General features: G+C 39.1%; 1 protein-coding gene and 1 pseudogene across 1 annotated transcript in view; both read right to left on the bottom strand.

Annotated features, from left to right (window-relative positions):
- The window catches only part of CTNNBL1 (catenin beta like 1), a 162,581-nt gene that overhangs the window by 121,841 nt on the left and 14,999 nt on the right, over positions 1 to 25,741 (bottom strand). The window contains exons 2-3 of the mRNA XM_090286384.1: positions 9,236 to 9,424; positions 5,168 to 5,274 (exon numbers count right to left, since the gene is read on the bottom strand). Of these exons, the coding sequence (XP_090142510.1) occupies positions 5,168 to 5,274; positions 9,236 to 9,424 (296 nt within the window). The remainder of the gene's footprint in view (positions 1 to 5,167; positions 5,275 to 9,235; positions 9,425 to 25,741) is intronic.
- LOC150003538 (heterogeneous nuclear ribonucleoprotein K pseudogene) lies at positions 1,135 to 4,919 on the bottom strand (annotated as a pseudogene).

Genomic DNA, 25,741 nt, shown 5'->3' with positions numbered 1-25,741 from the left:
AATAGCACACTCTACTCAATGTGATGTCTGGGAGAAAAATTACACAGTACAAAGATTACAAAGTGCAAAGGAGAACTGTCGATTGCATCTGAACTGCAGCCAAATGAAGAGAGGCATTTTTTGGGTATGCAATCAAAATGACAATTGTATATATGGGAAAATAAATTGGAATGTTTCTGATCTCAACCAGAAAGTTTCATTCAAAAATGCTCTAGCAATTTTCATCTTAATTGCACCTCGTGGTTTAGAGAATTATAAAAGACATTGCACCAGTAAGAATTCAAAAACTCAAGGTTAAAACACAATGTAGTTTCCTAACCACTTTTGGACATTAAAAAAAAGAAAAAATGTTCCTTATGCCTAATTTCTATTTTAAATGTTCAGATTTAAAAACTAAAATAGCATACAAATTTCATCTGAATTGAAAACACTGTTGATTTTTTTTTAAATAAAATAACATTTTCTTAACACCAGTTTATGAATTGTAACATGAGAGCATCTGTGGTACCTAAGATGTGATACATAACCTGCCGAAACTCACTGCTCCAAATTGACAGAAATAAACCTATAAAGTGGGCAAAAGCAATGCTGGCACTCCAAAAAGTAAACTGGATTTTTTTTTAGCTTCACCAAATTTATTTTAAAAATCATAAAGTTTCTTACAAATGAGGATTACATTCTACACACTGCTATGAATAGATATCAGGGACATATGAATGATTACTTTTCCTCCCTATACCACTCCCCCACCCCAAATATTACAGTGACCACAAAGCAAAATGTTCATAATAATTACATAGGGGGAGCTTTCTTTTCTCACCTCTAACAATGAACAAAAATTAAAATCCACTCATGCTGCTGCTGTTTCCAAATTTCAATGTTAGTTTTTACACATCCACTCCCTGACCCTGTTTGTAAGGAACTAAAACATTACATCTGGTGAACAGCAAAGATTTCACTACACCTCAAATGCAGAACACCTATGAGGCAGAGGACTGTTGGCTCTTTAAACAGAAGTAGATTAAAAAGAAGAAGAAAAAAATATGCAGGACTCTTTCAGTTCTTCACTAGTCTTAGAAAAAACAACTTTCCAGTGTACTGCTTCACAGTATAAAAAAGAAAAAATATCTTGCATTAGAAACCTTCAACATCTGCATACAGCAAATACTGTGCCTTCTGTATCTGGCTCTGTGCTCCTGTAATGGTAATGATCCAATCTCATACCCTTTTAAAGGCTCATCAATTTTGATCAAAGGTCTTGACTCATGACGAATTTGTTTAACCACCTTTGCCAATAACAGATCCAAACAAATCTTGGGGAATAATTGCTTATGTAGTAATAATAGGTCCACCAAGATCATCATATGAGCCACAGCCCCCTGCAGAGGAATAATCATATCTGGAGCCACCCTGTGGTTCATAAGCCATCTGCCATTCTGGCGGGCTCCATGTAACTACTACGGAGTCCCAAGTTTCATCAGCACTGAAACCAGCCATGCCAACATAACGGTCTCCAGGTCTTCCTTTTCTGTCCTAGGCCATTAGATCTCCTTCTCTAAGTGGTAGTGATGGAGGAGGAAGAGGATTCCGCACTCTGCTACCAACCTGGCCACCTTGTCCAGAAGGGGGTCCTTGCCAAAAGCTCATACCATCATGATCTCTTCTAAATGGAGGCATCGGACACCCACCCTGACCAAGAGGCATTCTGTCAAAACCATCTCTTCCCCGCATGGGAAATCCCATGGGACGCCTATGGTGGTCATCAAACATCACTGTAAAGTCAAAACTGGGATTGAAGGGCTGTGCATGTCCTTTAATGGAAGACTCTGATATGAAATCAAGTATGATCTTCATGCACACTACAACCCAACAGGTTTTACTCCAGTAAGAACGGCTCTGTCAGTGGAATGGGGACAGCATTCCTGAAAAGTCTGCATTGTTGTCTGAGCGTTCTCTTGAAGTTCTTTGATTTTAGCCCCTTTGACCCCAATAATTCCTCCCTCCAGACTCTGATGAATTAACAGTCTCAATTCACAAAGTTGCTTCCTTTACAGTGTTGGTAATTTAAGCACTCCAGAGCGTCAGATTCGAGCAGGAGCTGGCTTGCTGCAGTGGGTGATGACAACTGCAGGCCCTCTTCCAAGGTAGGGATGATTTTTTTTTCAGAATTTCTCCAATTGTTTCACTATCAGCACTGATACTCAATATGAGCTCAGGGCCCCTGCTGTCTGAGACTGAAACACTGGCATTATAGTCTGTACACAGGTCCTTAATATTCTTTTTTTGTTGTTTTTGTTTTTGTTTTATTTTCTTAGAGAGAGGGGAAGAAAGGGAGAAACAGAGGAAGAGAACCATTGATCAGTTGCCTCTTGTGCACACCGTGACCAGGGACCGAACCGGCAACCTAGGCATGTGCCCTGACCGGAAATCAAGCCGGTGACCTTTCACTTCGCGTGTCAATGCTCAACAAACTGAGCCACACTTGGTCAGGGCGAGCCTTAATATTCTTGCCTCCTTTTCCAATCACCGCCCCAGCATTCTTGCTCTGAATCAGAATGCATAATTCAACCATCTCATCATTGTTTCTAGATCTTTTAGAAGTCTGTTCCTCTTCCATATCTTCTGCAGGGCATTTACCAAATTCACCACTGGTTTCGGTGTTGGGGAAGGTTTCTTTTGGCTGTTCAGTTTCTAGTTCCCTGGACTATAAGGAACACCAGCCTATAAAACGGGACGTAAGCAACACGTCAAGGTTGGTATAGCTGAGAAAAAGGATAATCTGGATTTCTTAAATTTCCAGAGTTATCAACCCAGGGCACAGCTTCCTCATAATATCTTTAGGTTCTGAGAAATAAATATAGTAATGACAATATCAACTAAGATCTCATGTTTACTGAGCACCTACAGTATGGCAGATACTGTGTTAGGTACTATAAACAGACACAAACAAGACACAGTTCACCTCCTGGAAGGGCAGGGTCTAATGCAGGAAGACCAGTGAGTAAAGAAATAATAAAACAAATGGCAAAGATGTTTAAGACTGATCCCATTCACTGTGGGCAAGAAAATGGGAAAAGAGACCTGCTGGTGGGAGAATAAAAGAATACAGTGGGGAATTGGCAATAGCTATCAAAGCTTAAAATGTACATACCCCTCAATCTGGGAATTCAACATTTATCCTATAGAAATACATTTTACACCAAGACACATGTACACAAAGGTTCACTGCAGCATTGTTCTAAAAGCCAATATTTAAAATAACCAAATGTCTGCAATAGAAAAACAATAAACCATGATATCTATAAACCATAAAATACTGTAATCACTCACACACATACACCATGTAAACAAGCATATAACAAGATGAAAAGATCTGGTCATGTAACCAAAAAAGATCAAGGTGCAGAATATGTACAGTATAATTTAGGTAGGAAAAAAAAAATTTGCATGTATATGTAAATAAGTATGCAGAAAATAATCCAAAAGGATACTCACAGAAGTGTTCCCCACGGCTATCTCTAGGTAGGGAAATGGAAAGGGGGTCAAGTGCAGTGAAGGAGAACTTCCATTTTTTATTCTGCTTATGCATGTTGATATTTTTTACAATGAAAATCTATTCATGTGTTACCTGTGTAATCAAACACACCCACACACATACACACAGTGCAGAATGACAAGTGCTACTATGTGGTGAAAGTCAGCACAAAACGTGCAGGACTCTGGTGCTGGGAAAGCTGAGCTGCAATCTAGCTGCTCTTCCTGTCAAAGAGGGCTATGACCCCAGGTCCATTAACCAGGTTCTCCTCTCTCTCCCCACCTCATCTAAATACAGAGAGAATGAGGTGGGTCACATTAGCCTTACCAGGCTGCCATGAGGACTTGAGGACCTCTGATACCTCTATACATTTGTTCATGCTAGTCACATTGCCTGGCATGCTTTTCCATGTTCTCTGCGGCCTACTAACATCAAAATCACTCTACAAGGCCCAGCTCAAATACCACCTCTTCTGTGAAACCCTTAATAGCCCCCAATTTGGTATTCACAGTTTCTTCCTCTAGGCTCCCACAGTATTCTGTTGTATCTCTTTTAAAGTAAATTTCCTTCTGTGCATTTATTGCTATTGTGCCTAATAACCTATAAACTTGAGTGCAAAGATTATACTTTCCAACTCTTAATTGCCTAGAGGCCTTGGACATATTAAGATTCATTAAAAGTGTACGTCCTGGGAGGGAGAGAAAACAGGGAAGGAGAGAGAGATTTAGAACATTAAAATCTGTATAAATATGAACATCCCTTTAGTTAGGATTCAAGATTGACTGAAAGATACCAGATTGCTCATTATAGTAGTTCGCTGTGCACTGAGGAGCCAGTGTAGTGACTATCATTTCATAACTGTGTTCTAAATGCCAGGTACCAATCTAAACACTTGCAAATTATTCTCATTTAACAGTCACAACTCTGTAAAGGGGGTATTATTTCTTTATACAGATGAGACACCTAAGGCTAAAAGAAGTGACTTATCAAGGTCATGTGGGAGTCACACCCATATTTGTCTAACCCCAAAGCCTTTGACATTCTCTCAACAGTAAAGCTATCACTAACAGCAGCCAAGGTCAGTCTTTTTTGGGCCTTGAGAAGAAGAATGTAGAAAAGAGTTACCATAACAGGCCTAATCTTTAGAAGGGCCTGGTCCTAGGCTGATATCTGGGAACATGGCTTTTGAAAAGTTTCCTAAGTGATAAGGTTGCTTTGTCTGCCTTTCCTTCTGAGAGTCTGGAATTCTGGTAGTTGTTCCTGGTGCAGAATGGCTACATGACATGTCCTCATTAAATACCTTAAGACTCGGAATCTCACATGGACTTGTCAGGACAGACACTGCACACATGCTGATGTATTTCACTGTTGGAGAAAGGAGCATGTCAGCCTGACCCCGCTCAGTGCGGGGAGAAAACCGGGGAAGTCGGTATATGACTTTCTCCAGCTTCTGCCCTTTGCTGACTTGGTTGTATACCCTCAGTACCACTGACTGAGTTCTGTGAGTCCTTCTAGTGATTTCCCAAACATGTGAGTCGTCCTGAAACTCCTAACCCAAATCACACAAAACAAACAAAAATAGCAAACAAAACACCTCAGAGGAGAAAGGGTATCAGTAAAACAGAGCCTTACTTCTCTGGATTGTCTGGAAACTTGATCCGCAACTCTTGGTTTTTGTATGATCTTTTTTCAAATGTAAGGATCATTTTCTTCACTGAGCTTTCATCCAATGGTTCTTCCTGGTATAAAGGGACAAATGCAACAACTGTCATTCCCTAATCACTTCTTTCCATGGGTTTTACATGCTATTCTGTCACTCACCTTTCTGGGTTAAAGGTACAGTACATAATTTATCCCCCCACTGCAATGAGGGCTAAGGATCCCTCATTGCTCATGCCACTTTGTTATCACTGTGTGTGTCTCACATCTAGCACAAGAAGTTCAGTCTAAGGTATTAAGACTCAGTCAACAAATATTTCTTGAGCAGACTATATGGCATGGGGTAAGTAACAATATTAGATACATGTTAGTTAAAATTTATCTTCTCCTTTGTCGTATAGGTAAGACAACACTCAGTAGCTAAAAAAAAAAAAAAAAAAAAAAAAACTTGTACAGTAGGTGACAGTGGCCCTCAATCTTTTCCCCACACAAGGGTCAGAAAACCCACGGTCCACCAGCCAAATCCAACACTCCACCTGTTTTTGTACAGACCATAAGAATGGCTCTTAATTAGGAGATTTCTTATACATTATTGTTTCTGGTCCTTACTAGCTGCTGGGAAGAGAATCAGATAGGTCCCTGGAATCCAGCTATAACATCAAGAATTAGAGGAAGCTTAGAGGAAATATTTAAAAACTAGCAGATCACAGAGTTTTCTTATTTCATGTACTAGAATAACACCTACACAAAGGTAAGTAAATTTTTGAAAACAGAATCATTTTCCCCAAGAAAATATACACTAAATTTTCAGAAATGTTTTCTCTTCAGTTTATTTCCCAGTTTAATGTAATGTGGTGCAATACACTCTGCCTAACACCTTCCCAACTCTTGGCTTCATAGCTTTGTAGTCACTGACCATAACTCACACCTAAAAGCAATAGAGAAACTGCTATTAAGAGACCCTGAAACAGATCTTTCTGAAAAGCACTGAATCATCCCACAATTTTTAAGTAAACTAAAAAATGCTAGCTATTGTTTTCTTAAATATTTATTTGCAGTCAGGGCACATGACTGGGTTGCACGTCAGGTCCCCAGTTGGGGGCGTGCAAGAGGCAACCACACAGTGATGTTTCTCTCCCTCTCTTTCTCCTTTTCCCTCTCTCTAAAAATAAATAAACAAACAAACAAAATTATTTTTTCTAAATTTTGATTTGTATATATTAGGTTTTAAGTGGAAGATATCTGTAAATTCGTTTTGGGCATGACACATTTCTTAGATTTTATCAAATGACCCCCCAGCCCCTCCCCAGTATCTACAGCTTACAGAGAGGCTCCCTGACATGGTGAAAACTGAAGGCCCAGCCAGCATTCAGAGCCTAGTCTCACTGTTCACTAGTCACACTGCAATGTTACTCTGCTGAATATCATCCTCAGGCCCTCATCAAATCCAGCTGTTTCTCGCTCATAAGTCTCCTGAATTCATCTACTTGGCATTTAGAATAAAATCCCAGATCCTTCACATGACATACAGGGTGGGGCACAAGTAGATTTACAGTTGTTGAGTAGGCAAAATGCAATTTATTCTTGTTATTATTTATTAATTATTGTATTATTTCCCATACAACTAACTAACTTGTAAACCTACTTTTGTCCTGCCCCAAAGGTAAGGAAGGTCTGACATGATCTGGCCTAGATAACCTGTCCCCCCACACCAGGGAAAATAGCCCTGTTGGTGGCCCAGATCTATTTGTTCAATGGTGACTCTTCAGTTCCCCTCACAGGGCCTGGTACACAGGAGGAATCCAGTGAAGATCTGTTGAAGGAAGAAAGAACGGAAGAGAGAAAGAGAAGACAAGAGGAGAAGGGAGAGTGGGATGGAGGAAATATTACCTATATCTTCTAAGGTCATAGAGATGCTCTGAAGAGGTGAGGTACATAAAATTGTTCTATGATCTATATGACACTATATTAACGGAAGCTGGTATTCTTACTATTAGTAACAGGCACGATGTACCCAACGTTTCACTAGGATTTAACTAAAATAATCCAGATTTCTAGGAAAGAGTTAAATAACTTTCAAGCAACCTTAATATCTATCCACTGTTTTTCTTTCCCTTGGCTAACATCTTGCTCACCCTATAGGAAAAGAAGTATTAGTGTTAATATAGCCCTCACAGGATTCCCAAAGTCTCAGCCTCTCCAGGGACTGGCCTCCCCTCCTTTAATTTCTCTCCAACACTGCGGGAAAACGGAATTATCAGTCTTAGTCAACGGCCACAGCAGTATCTCCAATAGCTCAATGTCAGAAACCAGAGGGAGATTTCAGAAAGATGAATGCTGGTGATGTAGCACAAAAAGGACAATAATATTTTACAAGTTCACGTGACTTTACAGGGGCAAACATCACTTGTTTTTCATCAAATGGGACTTTGGCGGCAGTAAGAAAATAACTCCTGAACTTGTAGTCTTCCATGTGTCATTTTTACAAAGTGATCTCTTTTTCCCTGTCCCTTAACAGAAGGGCCGGTCCCACATTATATGTCTGTCTCTCAGGCTAGAAAGCACTTACCCATGACAGCTACTATCCTAATCCTCCAGTACCAGCCTTGCCCTACATGGGAATTATACCTGCCAATTAACTGCTGCTGCAGGGCCAACAGATTGAGCAGAAGCTAGAGAGGAGGGAGGGAGACAGGGCGGGGGCGGGGGCTGGCGAGGGAAGACGGGAGGATGTGCTACACACACTGTCTGGCTAAAAGCCTGGCAGGGCTGCTGCCCTCAGAAAGGAAATTTGGAACTGTCTCCCACCACAGATTTCCAATGTGTGACCATCTTTTAGGGGCAGACCCCCAAATTAGCCCTGGTATAAATGTTAATGAGAGAATTATTGGCATAACACAGTAAAGGCCTTTGTGAAATATTGATCAACTTATTTTTCCTCTTAGATTCACATTCCAGCTTCATTTTTTTTTTTAAATCCAAACTTAGCACCATGTCTTTGAGGGAAAAAAAAATAGCTGGGTCTCAAGAATCTATTTCCATAATTCATATTGAACAAAATGCCAGAGTGAAATAACATACAAGTTAACACATAAGGATTTAAAAAGACACAAAGGTATGGCCATTTTATTTTTAATCACTGATATTTTGGCTCTACTCTTTTCTGCCTCATTCAGTTATTTATTCAATAAATATTTATTAAGGGTCTACCAAGAACTGGGCATTGGGCTGAGGGCTCTGAGCAGTGAACAAAACAGAGCCAGTTCCTGTTCCCATGAGGCTGCAGAGGGTACAGCAAGTGAGTAAAAGAAACAAACCGAAATTCCAGATCATGGGAAGTGCTGTGAAGGGAATACACAGAATAAAGTGATAAAGAGAAGGAGAGAACGACTTGCAGGGCTACCTCAGAGATAGGAAAGACTTCCCCGAGGAGGAACAGCGGAAGTGAGGCCTAAATGAGAGCCGTGCAAAGGGTGTTCTTCATTAGGACAAGGGGCGCATCCCAGCAGAGTGCACGGAGGCAGAAGTGGGTGCAAAGGCTCTAAGGTATCTTGAGGACCAGCGATAGAAAGACATCTCTTTCCCTAAACTGTATTTTTCTTTTCAGTAACACCTAAATACCTAATCCCTTAGCTGCCCGCCCCCGAACTTCTCATTTTGCTGCTTTGCTAATGCCATTTCAACTTCTGAAAAGCCTGTCTTCTACTTGTTCAACAAAATTCTACTCTGTGTCTTCGGTATGGTCTAGAAAGCCTCCCTGACGCTCCCCAGTCAATACCAACTGTACCACAGTTCAGTACTTGGGCCATTATTATAACACATAATCCAAAATAATTTTAAAATTCTGTCTATGTGCAAAACGTTTTCCCAATATATTAGACCACTTAATCCTCTTGTCAACACTGTGAAACAAGTATTATTAACCCCATTTTACAGATTAAGCTAGAGCTCAGAGAAATTAAGTATTTGGCCCAAAACTGCACTCCACAGACTGTGTCAGAGCCGGCCATCTCAGCTGCCAGCCCACCTCTGCCACCTTACCTCTTCTTCTTCCTCCTCGCCCTCTCTGTCAATAATCTGAAGCAGCCTTTTTTTGTCATCATCGGCTTCCTCGACTACAGTCATTTCCTCTTCCCGATAGCGGCCACGTTCTCGGGTACCAGCTTGTTTCCGACGCATTTTCAGCTCTTCCTCTTCATCATCGCGGGGACGTTTTGTGCCCCTGTTGGGCTAAGAGAGAAAATAAACACAGAATTTTAGATTCAGAAAATACAGAGAAGGGCATACCTAGCAAATATTATAGAAGCTTTCAAGAATTCCTCCACTAAAAAGCACCACACCATACTATTTCTCCCACGAAATAAGTTAAAGCTCTCAGTGGTATTTTCCAAGCACTTTATGATTCTATAAATACATGATTAAAGTCACCTATAAAGTAGTTGGCTTGTGTGTTTTGTTTTTTTTTTTTTTACAAAATTTATTCAATATGCAAAGTTTTACCACTTCATAACAGCTCCTATGCACACAAAAATCATAGGGAACACAGTCACTTTGAGATGAAGACACTGGTTTAGGCTCAATTTACTTGTTACTCAAGGGGAAGAAAAAAACCAGCTACGTTGTAGGTGACTTTAATGCATATAATCCCCAACACCAATCCCTTAGCACATAGCTTTAATTCATGTCTAAGAAAGATTACAATCGCTCCCAAGTAGCTCAAACAGAGAATATTACATGTCACTTCCAAGGGTCCCCTGCACTCCAAATTTCCTCCTTTACAGAAGAGCAGAGTAAGGCCCAGAGGTCATGTATTACCCAAGGTCACTAAACCAGCAGAAGCACTAAAAACAGAATTGGCACTGCCTGATCCCTAGTCCTAAGCTCTTTCCACTGTACTGTGAAGACCTCGTTTTGCCTGTAACACTGCAGTTCATGGAGTTCTGAGAGGTGCTTTCCATTAGGTGGGGGATAAACAGCACTGCACTAGACACTGAACCCCTGGCTGGTTTGGCTCGGTGGATTGAGCGTCGGCCTGCGAGCTAAGTGTCGCTGGTTCGATCTTCCAGTCAGGGCACATCAGAGAAGGAAAACTCTGACTCCAAAAAACCTCCGCTGCCTTGCGGCATACCTCTTCAGGGGAAAGGCTAAGGGAGTAAACCCCGACAGAAAATCCGGAGCCGGAGTCCCTAAGGCGGTTTGACGTTGTAGTCAACACCGGCAACTCCTGCGGCGCACCTGAAGCCAAGCTGTATTGACTCTGTCTTTCCCTTGGACCCTTCAGCTGCGAAGAGAGGGGGGGTCTGCTGCATGGGCAACAGCAGACCCTCCATATCACCCTGCCCAGGCTCTGTAGCTTCAGCTTCACTGGAGAGGACACTCCAGCGTCATCGCAAGATGTCGATTCAACACGGGAGGAGACAGATACCGTGTCACTCCCGAGTCGGACTGCACAGCCATTCTCGGCGGTGCAGATAGACACTTAAGAAGCTACACCATCGTCTCTCGAGACGGATGGCTGCCGAGACGAGACTAGACACTGACCAGCCCAATGTTTCCTTTCAGCTCCGGTTACTGCTGGTACAACCTTGGGCATCTCATTTAACCTAAGCCTTAGTTTCCTCATCTGCAAATGGAGATTATAACCATTTTCCTTGTGAATTTCAAAAGGATACTTTTGTGTATGTTTACCATTTATTTTATATTCTTCCAGCTTTACTGAGATATAATTGAAATATAACATTGTGTAAGTTTAAGGTGTACAACATGATGATTAGATTCACATACATATTGCAAAATGATTGCCACAGCAGGTTAGTTTAACACCTCCATCACCTTTTTTTGGAATATTTAAGAACTACTCTCATAGTAACTTTCAAGTATACCATACAAAATTGTTAACTGGAGTCATGCTGTTATAAATTAGATGCCCAGAACTTGTTCGTCTTATAAATGGCAGTTTATACCAAAAGATGAAAGAACTCTAAACTATAACAGTACTAAATAAATATAACAATGTTTACTATGAGGTAATCCACATGATGCTGTCTTCCCCAACATAAAACATTTGCATTAGGCTCCTCAAACAAGCTATTCTTTATCTGTTTATAATAACCAACAGTATGGTATATGTGATGTGGTATGATATTATGAAACAGGAAAAAAATGCCACATTCACTGCCAGCTTGTTAAGTTGTCAGGTAATAACAGACAAATTTCTATTACACATATCACACATCTCACCGTGACTTAGAACCCGCACTGTTACTGAACTCTACTATCCCAGTGGTGCAAAGTCATCCCCCGCTATATCCAGGTACCCTGCTGGCTCCACATCCCAGGTGCTTCAATAAGTTTAAGCATCTGACATTGCTTAGAAAACACATTAGACCACTGGTTTGCGGGGTACCACCTGCTATTTTTCACTCTGTTCCTAGTCTCCCTGAGAGAGGTTATACTTTCATATGATCACAACCTATTTCAATAAATACAAAAATCTATTGTCATCGTTACTGGTCTACATTTTTAAAAAGAAAAAAAGAAAAACAAAAAAGAAATCAACATGCCAATAAACACGGACTACAAAAAAAAAAAAAAAATGAGGTGGTGGTTTTCATGCAAGAAGGGGAAGGAAAGGTAGCTTGGTCCTAAAAGAGAGCCGGCTCCAAACTAAATCTGTAGCTCCCCAGCAGGTAAGGAACTTCAGCCCCCGGGAGCACTAATTCTTTCAGGCTCATAAAACAAGCCCTGCTGTGATTCTGATTAGCATGAGACTGCTGCAGCAGCCAAGTCAAAGCACGCGCTCCACAGTTCTCCCCAGAAAGGAGGTTTCCGAATTGTTTATCACTGAGGGCAGAGAGAGAAAGTAGCGGACCACAATTAAAAGGAAAGAGCTAAAAACTGCCACAGTTAAGAAATGCAAAATAAACAACACTAGTAATGTCTCCTTTGAACACATCTGCCAATACACTTCTTCAAAACAAACATTTCAGAGATCCAGGAGGAGTTTCATTTTTAACTCTAATAATTTCCATTGAAATAGCACTCCTGCAGAACTTAAAAGTCCCTATTTTCATCCTTACTACCTCTCTGGGGAAGAGTAGTAGGTAACAGTTCTATTTTATAAGCAGGAGACAGAATGCCTGAGATCCTTCAATAAACTCTTGCAAAGACAACCTGGTGCCTTCTAAAAGTTGGACCTGATCTCTGGGAAGTTTGCTGATCTACTCTGATTCCAGGATCCTAACTGAGACAGGTCTGAGGGACTTTCAGGCAAGAATATATACATGCGAGACCCTGGCAGAGTTAAAGTAATGTTTGTTAAGCTATTCACTCAACAAATAATTTATTAAAGAAAGAATCCCAAGGCTAGAAGGGTCCTCAAGTAATCCGCTGGCCCAGCAGCAGTCCCAGGCGTCCATTAGGGTGACCGATCTTACGGCACACATAAACTAATTATTAAAATTCTGCAGCAAACCAAAAATATATATTTTTTGCTGATCTGAAAAAAACGTGGGTATAATTTTGATTCGTTCACACCGGATGGTTATAGTTGTGTTGCCTGTTGTCATTTTTGATTTGACAATCTAATAGAAAAGAGGTCAGTGCCCTGACTATAGTCAGGTATTGCAAGTTTTAAACATTCTTGCGGCACAGCAGTGCGCTGCAGCACACGGGCTGAAAACCGCTGCGTTAGGGTAATGTCTAAGTGGGAACACAGACAGACAGGGCCAGTATAGATTCCTGAGACAAGAACGGCTTTGTTAATCTTCATGAATAGTCTAAGCACAACGTCACTAAGAGGGCAGCCTTTAGGTTCCCCAGCTCCCTTCCTCCTCACACAGCGTGTTCAGCTGTCACTCTTCTCATGACAACTCTGTGGCGGAGGACAGCAGAACCCACTGGGAGGCTCTGATATAGCTCCCTCACCAACAGATCACTTCCCTCTCCAACAGATGGGTAAGCCATTCGAAGGCCCTGATATATTTTCTTTCAGCACTTTTCTCCCAAGGCAAAATTTTAAGAACTTCTGTTCTTTAACTTCTCTTATCCCTCAATTGTCTCTTTTACAGATACTAACATTCTAAATAGAGAAATTCCCATGCATTATTGAAATCTGACCACTATGAATAATAATGATTAGGATTCATTTCTTTAACAAATGTCAACTATGTATAACTATTGTGCTGGGGACTACAGACATAAGTGTAAATAAGACAAACACTGCTTTGCTACCAAGGGGTTTAACAGCCTGGGTCTGTCCAATCAAAAAATAATGCAAACTACAGATGTAATTTAAAATGTTTAGTAAGACACATTTTTAAAAAGTAAAACAAACAGGTGAAGTTAATTTTAATAATATATTTTATTTAAGCCAATATGTCCAAAATATTATCATTTCAACATATATAAAAAATTACTGATGTAATACTTTACATTCTCCCCCGCCCCATATTAAGTCTTTGGAACTCGGTAGACATATTTTATACTTAGGGTATATCTCCACACAAACAGAGCCCCATTTCATGGGCCCAGCAGCCACGTGCAGCTAGTGGCTTCCACACTGGGCAGCACAGGTCTGGAGGATTTTCATCTGAGGAGTTCCTGTTCCCTAATAAAGACAAAGGGAATTGTCTTTCCAGCAAAACACAATGAAATAGAGGCTCATATAAAGCTGAAGTCCTGTTTGTGAAAAGTTCCCCACTAAAAATTGTGAGGCTAACAATCCCTTGACCTGGAAATAAACGCCTAGATTATACCTACCGATATTCGCCACTGAGAGAGTGCCCAGTTAAACAAAAGAAAGCAAGAATATGTAAGCAGAAAGAGCCTCAGGACTGTCGCACTGATTTCACTAGTCTAGAAAGGGAACACGACACCCGCAGCCTGTCAGAGGTCAACAGCTCCGGCCCAAGCACTGGCGTTTTACACAGCTGAACTCAAGAGGATTAAGCCGTTCTTACCAGTCACCTTTGGAGATTCATTTGTTTTGGTATCTGAAAGGTATATGGAATCCGTCAAGATGAAGGAATGATGAAAAGAAAAAAAAGAGGTTCTTAATAAAGTCATTTCTCTGCTTCTGCTGCCCACAGAACTAGAGAAAAAAATGATTAACTCTTAACTTCTGATGTACCAGAACAGCCTTTAAGAATTGTTACAATCTTCTCCATTCCCTGCCTTACTCCCAATAGGCAGCGAGCAGTATAAATGCCCACTAAGCATTGCCACCAACCAACCACACAGCTCACAGCCTTTTGAGGATACATACAGAATTCCCACTAGCTCAAAGCTTCCAGGTGACATATATACACGGACATATATATAAGATGCCTTTACTTTCCAAAACTCTTGAAGCCTGTTATGTGTATGAGAGAGTGTGTGACGGATGAGTATATATATATATGGGCAGGGCAAAAGTAGGTTTACAGTTGCAATACAAATAAATACAATAATTAATAACAAGAATAAACTGTTCCATGTATTCACAACTGTAAACCTACTTTTGCCCACCCTGTGTGTGTGTGTGTGTGTGTGTGTGTGTGTGTATCACCCATCCCCTAGAAATAGAACTCAAGACATCTCCAATGAAATCTTTGAAAGAGTTAAAAAATGAAATAAGCAATCTGACTAGAATATTCCCTGTGTACCTAGACAATATCCAACCTAAGCTTTAGGTATCATTTTTCCCTCTTTTTTTTTTTTTTTTTTTTTTAATTAAAAAGCAGTGAGAAGCTGTAGCTATAATGAGGGGCTGTGGGAACATGCAGTTAGTTATATTGGGCTCAAAGTAATGTACCATAGGAAGAGGCTACATCACCAGAACGAATCCTAAATTAAAACTCCACTATGAAACCAACTCTATTTCCTCTGAGCATGCAACCTATATTATCACATTTATGATCTGTCTTGACCTCAATTAGACTTGGGAGGGGGGGAGAGACTTCTATAATAAGCAATAATGGTATCATTATGATAAATTATGAAAACATACAGTGCAATTATTAATGTGAAGAGCACATTTGTACCAGGATATAACAGTGTAGATGTGTATTGTGGGGGGAACGTCTAAATATAGCTCAATATTTCAAGTTACCAGGCTAAGAAAGGAGGTAATTTTCATAAAATGTACTTTCACATTAATGGAAGAAAAAAATATGTTCAATTCTATTAAGGAAATGAAAAAAGTCAAAGGAGCTCTTCTATAACCTTACTCTTTACCTAGGACCAGGAAACTGAGACAACTTCAGAAGAGCCTTCCAAGTAGGGGTACAAAGAGCTATTCCCTAAATATCAACCAATGATAAGACTCAGCAATTTGATCTGAAAAGGAAAATACAGTTTATCCTCCTTTTTATAGACACAGGGAAATCTGAGCCCAGTGGGTTTAAGCAACTTGTCCTTGGTGGCCAGTAACACAAGGCTTCTAATTCCCAATACAGGGCTTTCCCTTCTCTGCCACACTAACCAGTCACTGCTGACCTGTTTGCAGTTGAGAGCCTGCATGAAGAATGAGTTTTGGAGTCAGATTTTCCTAAATTCAAATCTGGTTCCTCTAACTTAGAAGCCGTGGCACTATAATACGCACCTGACCATAAGAGACACCTGGGTTTATAGGAGGAAAATAAGAAAAAAAAAAAATTCTGAACCAAATGGTGTACTAAAATATTTAATAAAATATAACAGAACAATATTTCAACCATGTAAAGTGAACAGCAGTCCACAGCAGTATTAAGAACCATCATCACTGTCATTAACAAATGAGGAGAGACTTTAGGGTTCAGGTACTCTTTTAGCTTTCTGGGAACCACAGATCAGGTAATACACATCATGGTCTGTGATGCAATATTTGCTCGGTAAGACGCACAGACATTTCTCCCTTGGGAAATGTAAATACGGTAATTTACTTTCTCGAGTTTTTTTCAGTCTATAAGCTATAAACAATAACCACTTTCACACATTTATGTGTATATGTATGTACGTATGTTTATCTAAAGTGCGAGCGCGGTGTGGCCAAAAACTATATATGTAGCTTCCTACCTGTCTTTGAAACACCTGATTCAAAATCAAAGAATCTCAAAGGGTGTTTACCATTCATAGGTTTTAAAATGATGATCCTTTTTTACTGTCAAAACATCTGATAGATCTCCACCTCTTGCTGCACTTTTTAGTATGCAGTGATTGAGAAAAGCCACAAAGACAACAAATAAATACGTCACTTTCTATCTGCTAAACATTTCATTGAATTTGTCTATTTAACGCCCAAACTTTGAGAGGGGAGAGGAAAGGAAGGAGAGAGATATTGATGTTGAGAGAGATATTGATGCTGAGAGAGATGAGAGATTGATATTCATTCTACAGAAAACCCTTGTGTACATCTGGACTCACACCCTCTTGCAGTAAAATTCTGTGGCACTCAAGACATTCCAGACTTTAGGAACCCTTGACCTGACCCAGTCGCCTTTCTGAGGTTTGAATCCTCTTGAAAATATCTCTGCTACAAATAAGCTGGGGCTTTCCAAACATTTCCAGAGACCAGGAATTTAACTTCCTGCCTACATTGTGCCCCCTCCATCTTTGATCATTCAGTTAATTATAAATTGAGGAGAAACCTTTTAACGTATAATTCCCTTCCCTGGTCCCTAATCTTCTCCTTTTAAAGTAATATAAAACAGGTTAGTCTTGCTCTCACATTTAAAAAGAAAATCTTCAGATTATTTCAAGACAATAATCCTACTACTTTCTTAATCTTTCATGGCTTTTTTTTTTTTTTTCAGAATAAATACTTTCAATATGGGGGAGGGGAAGCATGCAACAGAGGAGAAAGGGAGGTATATACATAATTAAATTCCTTCTTACCATTACTTGGGGATATCATAATTTTAAAGCTTTTTGATGCCTCTTAAAATAAGCGGACACATGGAATATCACAAACCCAAGTCTGTGTAAAAGCAGATTGGTTTAACCAATTCGAAATGCTCAGAATCATCTCCTGTTAACCTTGCCTGATTACATTTTGTCAGAATAAAATGGAGTTTTCAAACATTAATTTTTACCAAATAGTAGTGAGTGGCCTGACCTAGAAGTTACAGATGAGCTGCAGTAATGAGTTTTCCCTTGCCTTGGCTGGCTGCACACTCACTGGTGACATTTTACAACTAGGACTTCTAGCTCAATCAATATTTGCAGGCATGAAACCTGCCAAAGTTAACATCAGGGATCCCTTGCAAATTTGCTTAAGGCACAAGAACTGAAAAAGCTCACAATCATTAATACTACAACTACCATCAGCCAAAGTTCATAACTAGGGATCAAAGTCATCAGACACAGAATATTCTACCCACCTCAAAAGGTTGTTGTGATTATTAAAACACCCTGCATAAACTCTAAAGTGATATACCAATGTAAGGAATTATCACCATACTTTAAAAAAATATCCTGTGTCGGCCTGCAAACCAAGTGTCGCTGGTTTGATTCCCAGTCAGGGCACACGACTAGGTTGCACACCAGGTCCCCAGCTGGGGGCATGTGAGAGGCAACCACACCTTGATATTTCTCTCCCTCTCTTGTTCCTTTCCCCTCTCTCTAAAAATACAAATAAATAAAAAATAAAAAAATAAATCCTAGTGAAAATTCCATATATCATATATAATTATATATCATGCCTTTATAAGACTTAGCCCTTAAAAAAAAAAATCAATGAATCATGGCAATTTACTAACATTTTTTTCTGAAAGAAAAACTACATGCCAAAAATTCCTCAAAATCTCAAAGCCTCATTTACTTAATTCCCAATTTTAAAAATTACAGGTAGTGAGACCACAATAATTACTGGAAAATGTGAGTTTTATCAATGTCCGCAGTGGGGAGGGGGGTGGAATCAACATATCAAAAATTAAAATCACCAACAGTTTCACTTATGATCTGTAATCTGACTGGCTGATAAATAACATGAATGTGATTTATGATCTAAATAACTAGTCATGAAGACTCTACTTAATCAATTTTTCCTACTAAAAAAACTTTTACTACTTGTTAAAGCTTTAATATATATTCATATCACCTCCAAAGGATGTGTGGGTTTCTTTTTTAGAAATACAAACTATATTTTAGCATCCGTGATTTACTTTCACATCATCTCTGATTAATTCTGCAGCTGTATCAGAAATCTGAATGTTGATTCAGTTTCTTTATCAACGCTATCGAGGCACCGGTAAGTTTTTGGAAGTAAACTACCTCCATTTTAAGAGACTTACGAATGTTCTGTCAGCTATACCAGAACCATCATCATTCATTCATTCACTCCGGAAGTGTTTACTGAGCTAACAGAACCTGAACATGACTCTATTAGGTGCTGGAGAGAATCTCAAACATCAGTCCAAAAACAATAACAACAGAATTACACTGATCTAAAAAAAAAAAGTAACACAGGACAATGCAAAGAACAGTAGATCAATAATCAGAAAAATCAGGGTTCTAGTGAGTTACTTAAGAGTCACATGACCTTAGATAAGTCATTTATAAAAATGACTTATTTACAAAAGGCATTTATAAAAATGCTTTGCCCTTTCTCCGCTACCTCACAGGATTGTCTTTAGTAAGCTAAGGGAAGCAAAATTATATAAGATAAAGCACTTTGAAAAGAAAACTGAGCCTGGGATTCAATTTTTCTTACTGATTGCTAACTGCAAAGTCATATATATACAACAGACTTTTAAAATTACTTAAAACCAACTTTTGACAAGAAATATAATCACAATTATGATCAAAAAAGAAAAACAATAGTCACCCATAAGCATATAAAAAGGGACCCCGATCTAATTAGAAATCAGGGAAATGCACATGAAAGACTCCAAATGGCCAAGGCAATTTTGAGAAAGAAGAACAAAGCTGAAGGCATCACACTCCCTGACCTCAAACTATATTACAAAGCTATAGTAATTAAAACAGTATGGTGCTGACATAAAAAAAGACACAAAGATCAACAGAATACAATAGAGAGTACAAAAATAAACCCTCACATATATGGTCAATTAATATACAACTAAAGAGCCAAGAATATATAATGAAGGACAGTCTCTTCAATAAATGGTGGTGGAAAAACTGGACAGCTATATGCAAAAGAATGAAGCTAGACCACTGTCTTGCATTATACACTAAAATTTACTGAAAATGGATTAAAGAAAATGTAAGACTTGAAATCATAAAACTCTTAGAAGAAAACATAGGTTGTAAGCTCCTTGATAAAGGTCTTAGTGATGATTTTTTTTGCATCTGACACCAAAAGCAAAAGTGAAAATAAACAAGTGAAGCTACATCATACTAAAAAGTTCCTGCACATGAAGGAAACCATCAACAAAATGAAAATTCAACCTACTGAATGGAAGAAAATAACTGCAAATTGTGTATCTGATAAGGGGCTAATATCCAAAATATATAAAGAACTCATACAACTCTAAGGCAAACAAATAATCCAATTAAAAATGGGCAGAAGATCTACATAGACATTTTTCCAAAGAAGACATACACATGACCAACAGGCAAATAAAAAGACACTCTACACCATTAATCAGGGAAATGTAAATCAAAACCACAGTGAGATGATCTCCTCCCATGTATTAGAAGGGCTATTATCAATAAGCTAGGAATGACAAGTGTTGACGAGGATGTGGAGAAAAGGGAACCCTTGTGCACTGTTGGTGAGAACGTAAGTGAGTGCAGCCACTATGGAAAACAGTATGAAGGTTTCTCAAAAAATTAAACTACCACATGATCTAGCAGTTCCAATTCTGGGTATTTATCCAAAGAAAATGAAAACACTAACTTGAAAAGACATATGTACTCTCATGTTTACTGCAGTATTATTTACAATAGCTAAGATATAGAAACAACCTATGTGTCCACCAATGGATGAATGGATAAAGAAATATTGACAACATGGGTGGACCTGGAAGGTATCATGCCAACCTCTCTTTTATGTAGAATCTTAAAAATATAGAGAAATATATAAAATATATCTAAAAATGTAAATAAAACCATGCTCATTGATTCATGATTGCCAGAGGTAGGTGACTGCACATAAATACCATTAGATATCATCAGACTGGCAAAAATGAAAAAAATGAAAATCTGATAATACCATGTATTGGTGAGGAACTGGAAAAACAGGCATTGTTAAAACTTGCTGAGTGGAAGGTGTGGAAATGAGTATAGAGCTAATCTGTGATACCTAATAACACTTATGAAACGTATAGTCTATTACTATCCCAGCAATTCTACCCCTATGTACAATTATTAATATTAGAGGAATTCTCAGACATATGCACAAGGAGATATTTAACAAATGTTCACTGGAGCATATAAGAAAAAAGAAAATTTCAAATATCAATGAATGCATACTAAGTAGTAATAGTAAAAAATACATGGCAATAATAATCACCAAGTTCAGGATAATAATTACTTCTAAAAAGAAATTGGATTAGGCAGGGGTACACAATAAAATGGGATCAGAGGAGGGTACACAGGAGACTTCAATTGTATCAATAATAATTTATTTCTTAAAAAAGATCTAAATTAAACTTGGCAAAATGATATGTTTATGCACACACCTTGGGCTTGTGGGGAAGAACACTAGAAGCTAGCAGGGATCGTGCAGAGCAAGTCATCCCTTAATATTGTTACGTGTGTTGGTAATTTAAGGTTAGTAGTTTTCAATACCTCCTGTGTACCTTTATCTCAAAAAGACATTTCACAAAGTTACTCAAGCAGGGAGGCAAAGAAATGTAAATGAATGGTAGTACAGATAGATCCATAACTGGTTGAACCAGAAGAGTATGACCAGTTAGAGACTTTTGTTTAAACTCAAAATAGCAAATATATAAAGTCCCTGTCAGGGAAAATGTGACTTAAAAACAACTCATTCAGAGAAGAGCTGACGGTTTTAGTAAATCTCAAATTTAATGAATCAACAGGATGACCAACTGTAATTTTTTTAAAGCTAATTCATATTAAGGATGTATTAGTAGAAGCATAACATCCAATTCAGCTCCAGACCCAAGAAACTGAGTTAGTCACCACACTTTAAAAGAGGCATTATAATCTAGATAATGCATAGACAGGATAGTAAAGGGTCTGAAAACCTTGCTATAGAAAAAAATCAATAAGGGAATCAGAGAAGATTCCAAGAGGGACCTAGGAGTCACCTTCAGTTATTGTACTTAAGCAATTCAATTCTTAGAATAGGGTTAATACATATAGTGCTACCATGAACAGCAGCTCACTTTCCTTTCCCCCTTCGTTCCAGCTAGAGAAATCCTATTTCAAGCCTTAAGCCCCAGCTCAAAGGTCACCTTCTCTAAGAGTCTTCCAAACACTACAATTAAGACCTCTGAGCCTCCATACCTCCATCAGCACACAACACATGCATTAAGAAACCTCCATCTCCTTTATGAAACCAAGGTAGGAACCCTGGGATCTGACCCTGTTCCTAACACCGCAGCACCTAACAGTGCCCAGCTCATAACTTAACCCATTTGATAACCACTGAGAGACAACAGACAACATCTAAACCAATGTACTACCCAGGAATCAATGTACTACCAGCAAATGTTGACAATGTGTACACATTCTCAGAGCTCCTTGGGTCGTCAGGGTGACTGCAGCCAGGCAGAGTTCATCTGCTCCACACCTATGTATTTAATCATTTTATGCCACGCTGGGCTATATTCTATACAGGGGTAGGCAAAGGTAGGTTTACAATTTTGAATACATAAAACACAGTTTATTCTTGCATTATTATTTATTATTATATTATATTCAACTGTAAATAAACCTACTTTCGCCCCCCCCATATATAGCTTAGTAAATTTTCTAATAGTGGCACCAAGTGATATTCAGAGAGTAAGAATAATAAGATTCAGATTCAGACAAAGAATATCAGTACAACCTCATTAATTTATAGATGAATAAACCAAGACTTGAGGAAGTGACCAGATTTGAACCTGAAGCCATAGAGCTAACTGGGTCTGTAGGAGCAATGTACACAACCTCCAGACCCTTTTCCTTATTTACAACCTCAGAAACTATCATCTCAAAGGCATAATTTGCATCATCTCTCCCTGCTGCCATCATCTTCTAACCAACATGAAAACTCCTGTTACTTTTCCACCCATGCCTTCAGCCAGGAAAATTCCTCTCCATAGTTGCTCCTTGCTCGCTTGAAAATTCCCTGCACAGAAGAGCTTAATGCCATCTGTCTACATGGAGATTTCAGTAAGAACTCCCTCCCCCAGATCATGTGGTGAACCCACACTGAGCCCAGGGGTGGGGGGAGAGGACCTAACATTAGGTCCAAATAACCAATTAATGTGCCAAGCTATTTTAAAGAATTTGTTGTTTCAAACCAAGGCTCAGATACAAGAAATTCACTTTTATTCAGGATGACACAAAGGTCAGATACTTTGTAAGTGTATGTCACAGAAGTTGGGAGGGGGTAGTGTATGCATCCAGCAACCAGCAGACTCCTACAGTGGTTTTGCAAGTTACATGGCAAACCTGTTACATAAAATTATGCTAACAAAGAAGTCTCGGGACAGTGGAATACTGCCTCTAGCAATGGACAATTTCATTAACAAAAAATGGGGCAAGGAATCTAATTACTTTTTCTATAAGTTGCCTCTCAGGTCATCACCAAGATTTGAAAGAGCATTCGTCTTTCAGGAGTGGCTGGGGAGGGTGTGTACTAGCAGAAAGATAGGAAAGAAGAGAGAAAAGTGAAGATGCTTTGAGAAAATGGGGAGGGGAGAACGAATGATCTGGAACTGAGTCAGTGAGAACCAGATCATAAGTGAGACGTGAATCATTTTATTCATTTACAAAATTCTTTACTCATTAATTCTTCAATGGTAACAACATGGTTTTCATCTCAGGAGCCTAGGAGGACATTAACTATTAACCTATTTCTTTTAAAGTTTAAAACTTATCCACATAAGTCTGCTACATAACAGCTATCACATTTTTTTCAAGGAAGACAGAACTCACATGAAACTTTACCTTGAGTATCTTGTTAAAAAGAATATTTTTCAACATCACAGATAATATTCTAGAGTCTGAACACATAGCATGACGTTATAAGATACTTTGCAGCACTCGAGTGCTGATTTACCTACCTCTCAGCCTGACTGAAGTATGTGGTGTTATGGCCTCAATACATGCCTGTTGATGAGCCCATCAAAAACAATGAAAAGAGATGGTTTCGCGTCTGCTTTTGTCTAAGATGCACTTTACTATCCTCAACTCAAAGGTTTTACTAGTTCTAGAAGCTTTACAAACCCTAACGTTAGCAAAATACCTCCATTCCCAATAAAGGACAGTGAATGAGTTATTCTTAAGATTGACAATGCTTCCCCCACGTGGCCAACAGAGAGGCGGGACCGCCTGCCCACAAGGAGTACGATCAGAAGGGACGCTCTGGTAGCCTGGACACCACCTCCAAATTCCCCCACAAGCTCTATCCCCACCACGGCAGTGCTGTCAGGGAGGCTATAAAACTGACTTTAAAAGTGAGTTTAAACTAATAAATGCTCACTTCAGGAACCTTTTAGGATACTCAGTTTCTTAGCAATAGCATCGAATAGACCAGCTAAGGCAAAACATGTATCTTGCTGGGCAGGAAAAAACTCTACCAAAGGATAAGATAATTAAATGAGTGTCTTATACAAACAGATAGATAGATAGACAGATTTGTTTTGAACCACCTCCCCACCTTTTAAAGTTTTCTTCGAAGCTTGGCAGGCTTCTGCTATCAAAAAACAAACAAACAAAAAACAAAAACCACTTAAGAATTAGCTACCTTTAAAAAAGGAAAAAAGGCATCTTAAAACAACGCAATGGCAACTGTTTTCCGCATGACGCAGACATTATTACATGTTATGAAAGCTTTACTTTCTGATGAAGGAAAGTAAAGTGAATTTTCATAAGCAGGTTTCCTCTGTGGGTGAATCTCTAATCAGTTACCAACTCAGAGAAAGACATCAAGGCAAACTACCCATTAGCTGTCAATTTAGAATGACTCCAGAAAGCTAGCCCAGAGCTCCACTGATATCTTTTCAACAACCTCTTAATCTTGTTTATAACACCTGTGTTAAAGCAGCCTGACATCAATCCTACTCACTTGTCTCAGCCCGAAATTACTTAGAAACTTGAGGATCCTGGTAAACATAATAAAAAAAAGAAAGAAAAAAAAAAACAGATACACCGGCTAAAAAACCCTGTACACAACGGAATTCTGCCAGCCACCTTTTTTTAAACCATGCTGCATAAGTAAGCCAGGATGGGCCTCAAGAGGCAAAATCAGATATAAATCTCACAAAGAGCTTCTTGGGAGGCACTGAAGTCAGAGAATCACAGGGTTTAAAGAAAAGATAAAGAACTCCTACAGCGTCTTCACCAAGTGGTTATCCAAGCTATATAATAATAACCATTAACTGTGCACTTATTCCTGTATGTGCCAGCAACTTAACATTTCATTATCTTTTTAATCCTGCTAATTCCATTCCCTATTTCTTCAAGCAAGGAAATGAAGGCCCAGGTGACTAGCTTAGGACTTGCCTAAGGTCAGAAAATAGTGGAGACTGGGACTGAAACACCGCCATTGGGTCTAAGCCTAAAGCTCTGGCTCCCGGGCCATGTGATGGGAAATTACCTGGCCTTAACCGGTTTCTGTCCTTACTACAGATCTATTTCCTAAAGCCACTTAAACTTAAGAAAACTTTTAGCAGCTCTATTAATTTCCGTTTTAGAAACCCACATAAAAGCACATAAGAAAACGATGCTAAGCCAGTCCCACCAACAGGGGAGCATGGCACAGGGAGAAGAGAAGGGACCTTTGTAGTCAGACACCTAAGTCTATTACTACTGTAACAGGGTCTCATCCTTGGGAAAAGCCCTCTTAATGCAGTGCCAAACCCAGAAAAAGTACTTAGTAAATGTTAAATAAGAAAAAAATATATCAACTAGAAATGGATATGCCAAATACAACCAACACAAAATAAAAACTAATCTTCTTTGTATTAGCTCTTATTTATTGCCTATAAGGCTGGGTAAAGAGAAAACAGCAATTATGGCCCACAGTAGACTTGCAGTAAATCTTTGGCAAATAAATGGATCAATCAATCTCTTGCTTTGGAGTCAGAGGCAACTCAGTCTTTAAAAAAGAAAGAAAAAGAAAAAGCCAGTGAACTCTCAGATTACTACAGTATTGGCAGTGAGCTTTTGTGAAGATCATCTTCTGTTATGTAAGGCAAGTTTCACCCAGCCTGCTGTTTCTACTGGGCCACGATCATTCAGAAACACACCTTAATCTATTCCCCATCAAGAAAGAAGAGGTAAGAAAGAGAAGGCAACTAGGCAACTGCAGAGGTGCTAAGTCCCCACATAATCAGATAGAAGAGACCTAAATTCAGCACCAGAATAGTGATTCACTGCCTCATCCATTCATCCCTCATCCCTTCTTCAGTCAAGAGACATTTACTGAGCATTTACTACACAGCAGGC

The sequence above is a fragment of the Furipterus horrens genome, unplaced genomic scaffold (assembly GCF_987537825.1).
Source record: "Furipterus horrens unplaced genomic scaffold, mFurHor1.1.pri manual_scaffold_8, whole genome shotgun sequence".
NCBI classification, from domain to species: domain Eukaryota; kingdom Metazoa; phylum Chordata; class Mammalia; order Chiroptera; family Furipteridae; genus Furipterus; species Furipterus horrens.
This window is presented reverse-complemented; position numbering and strand designations above follow the sequence as displayed.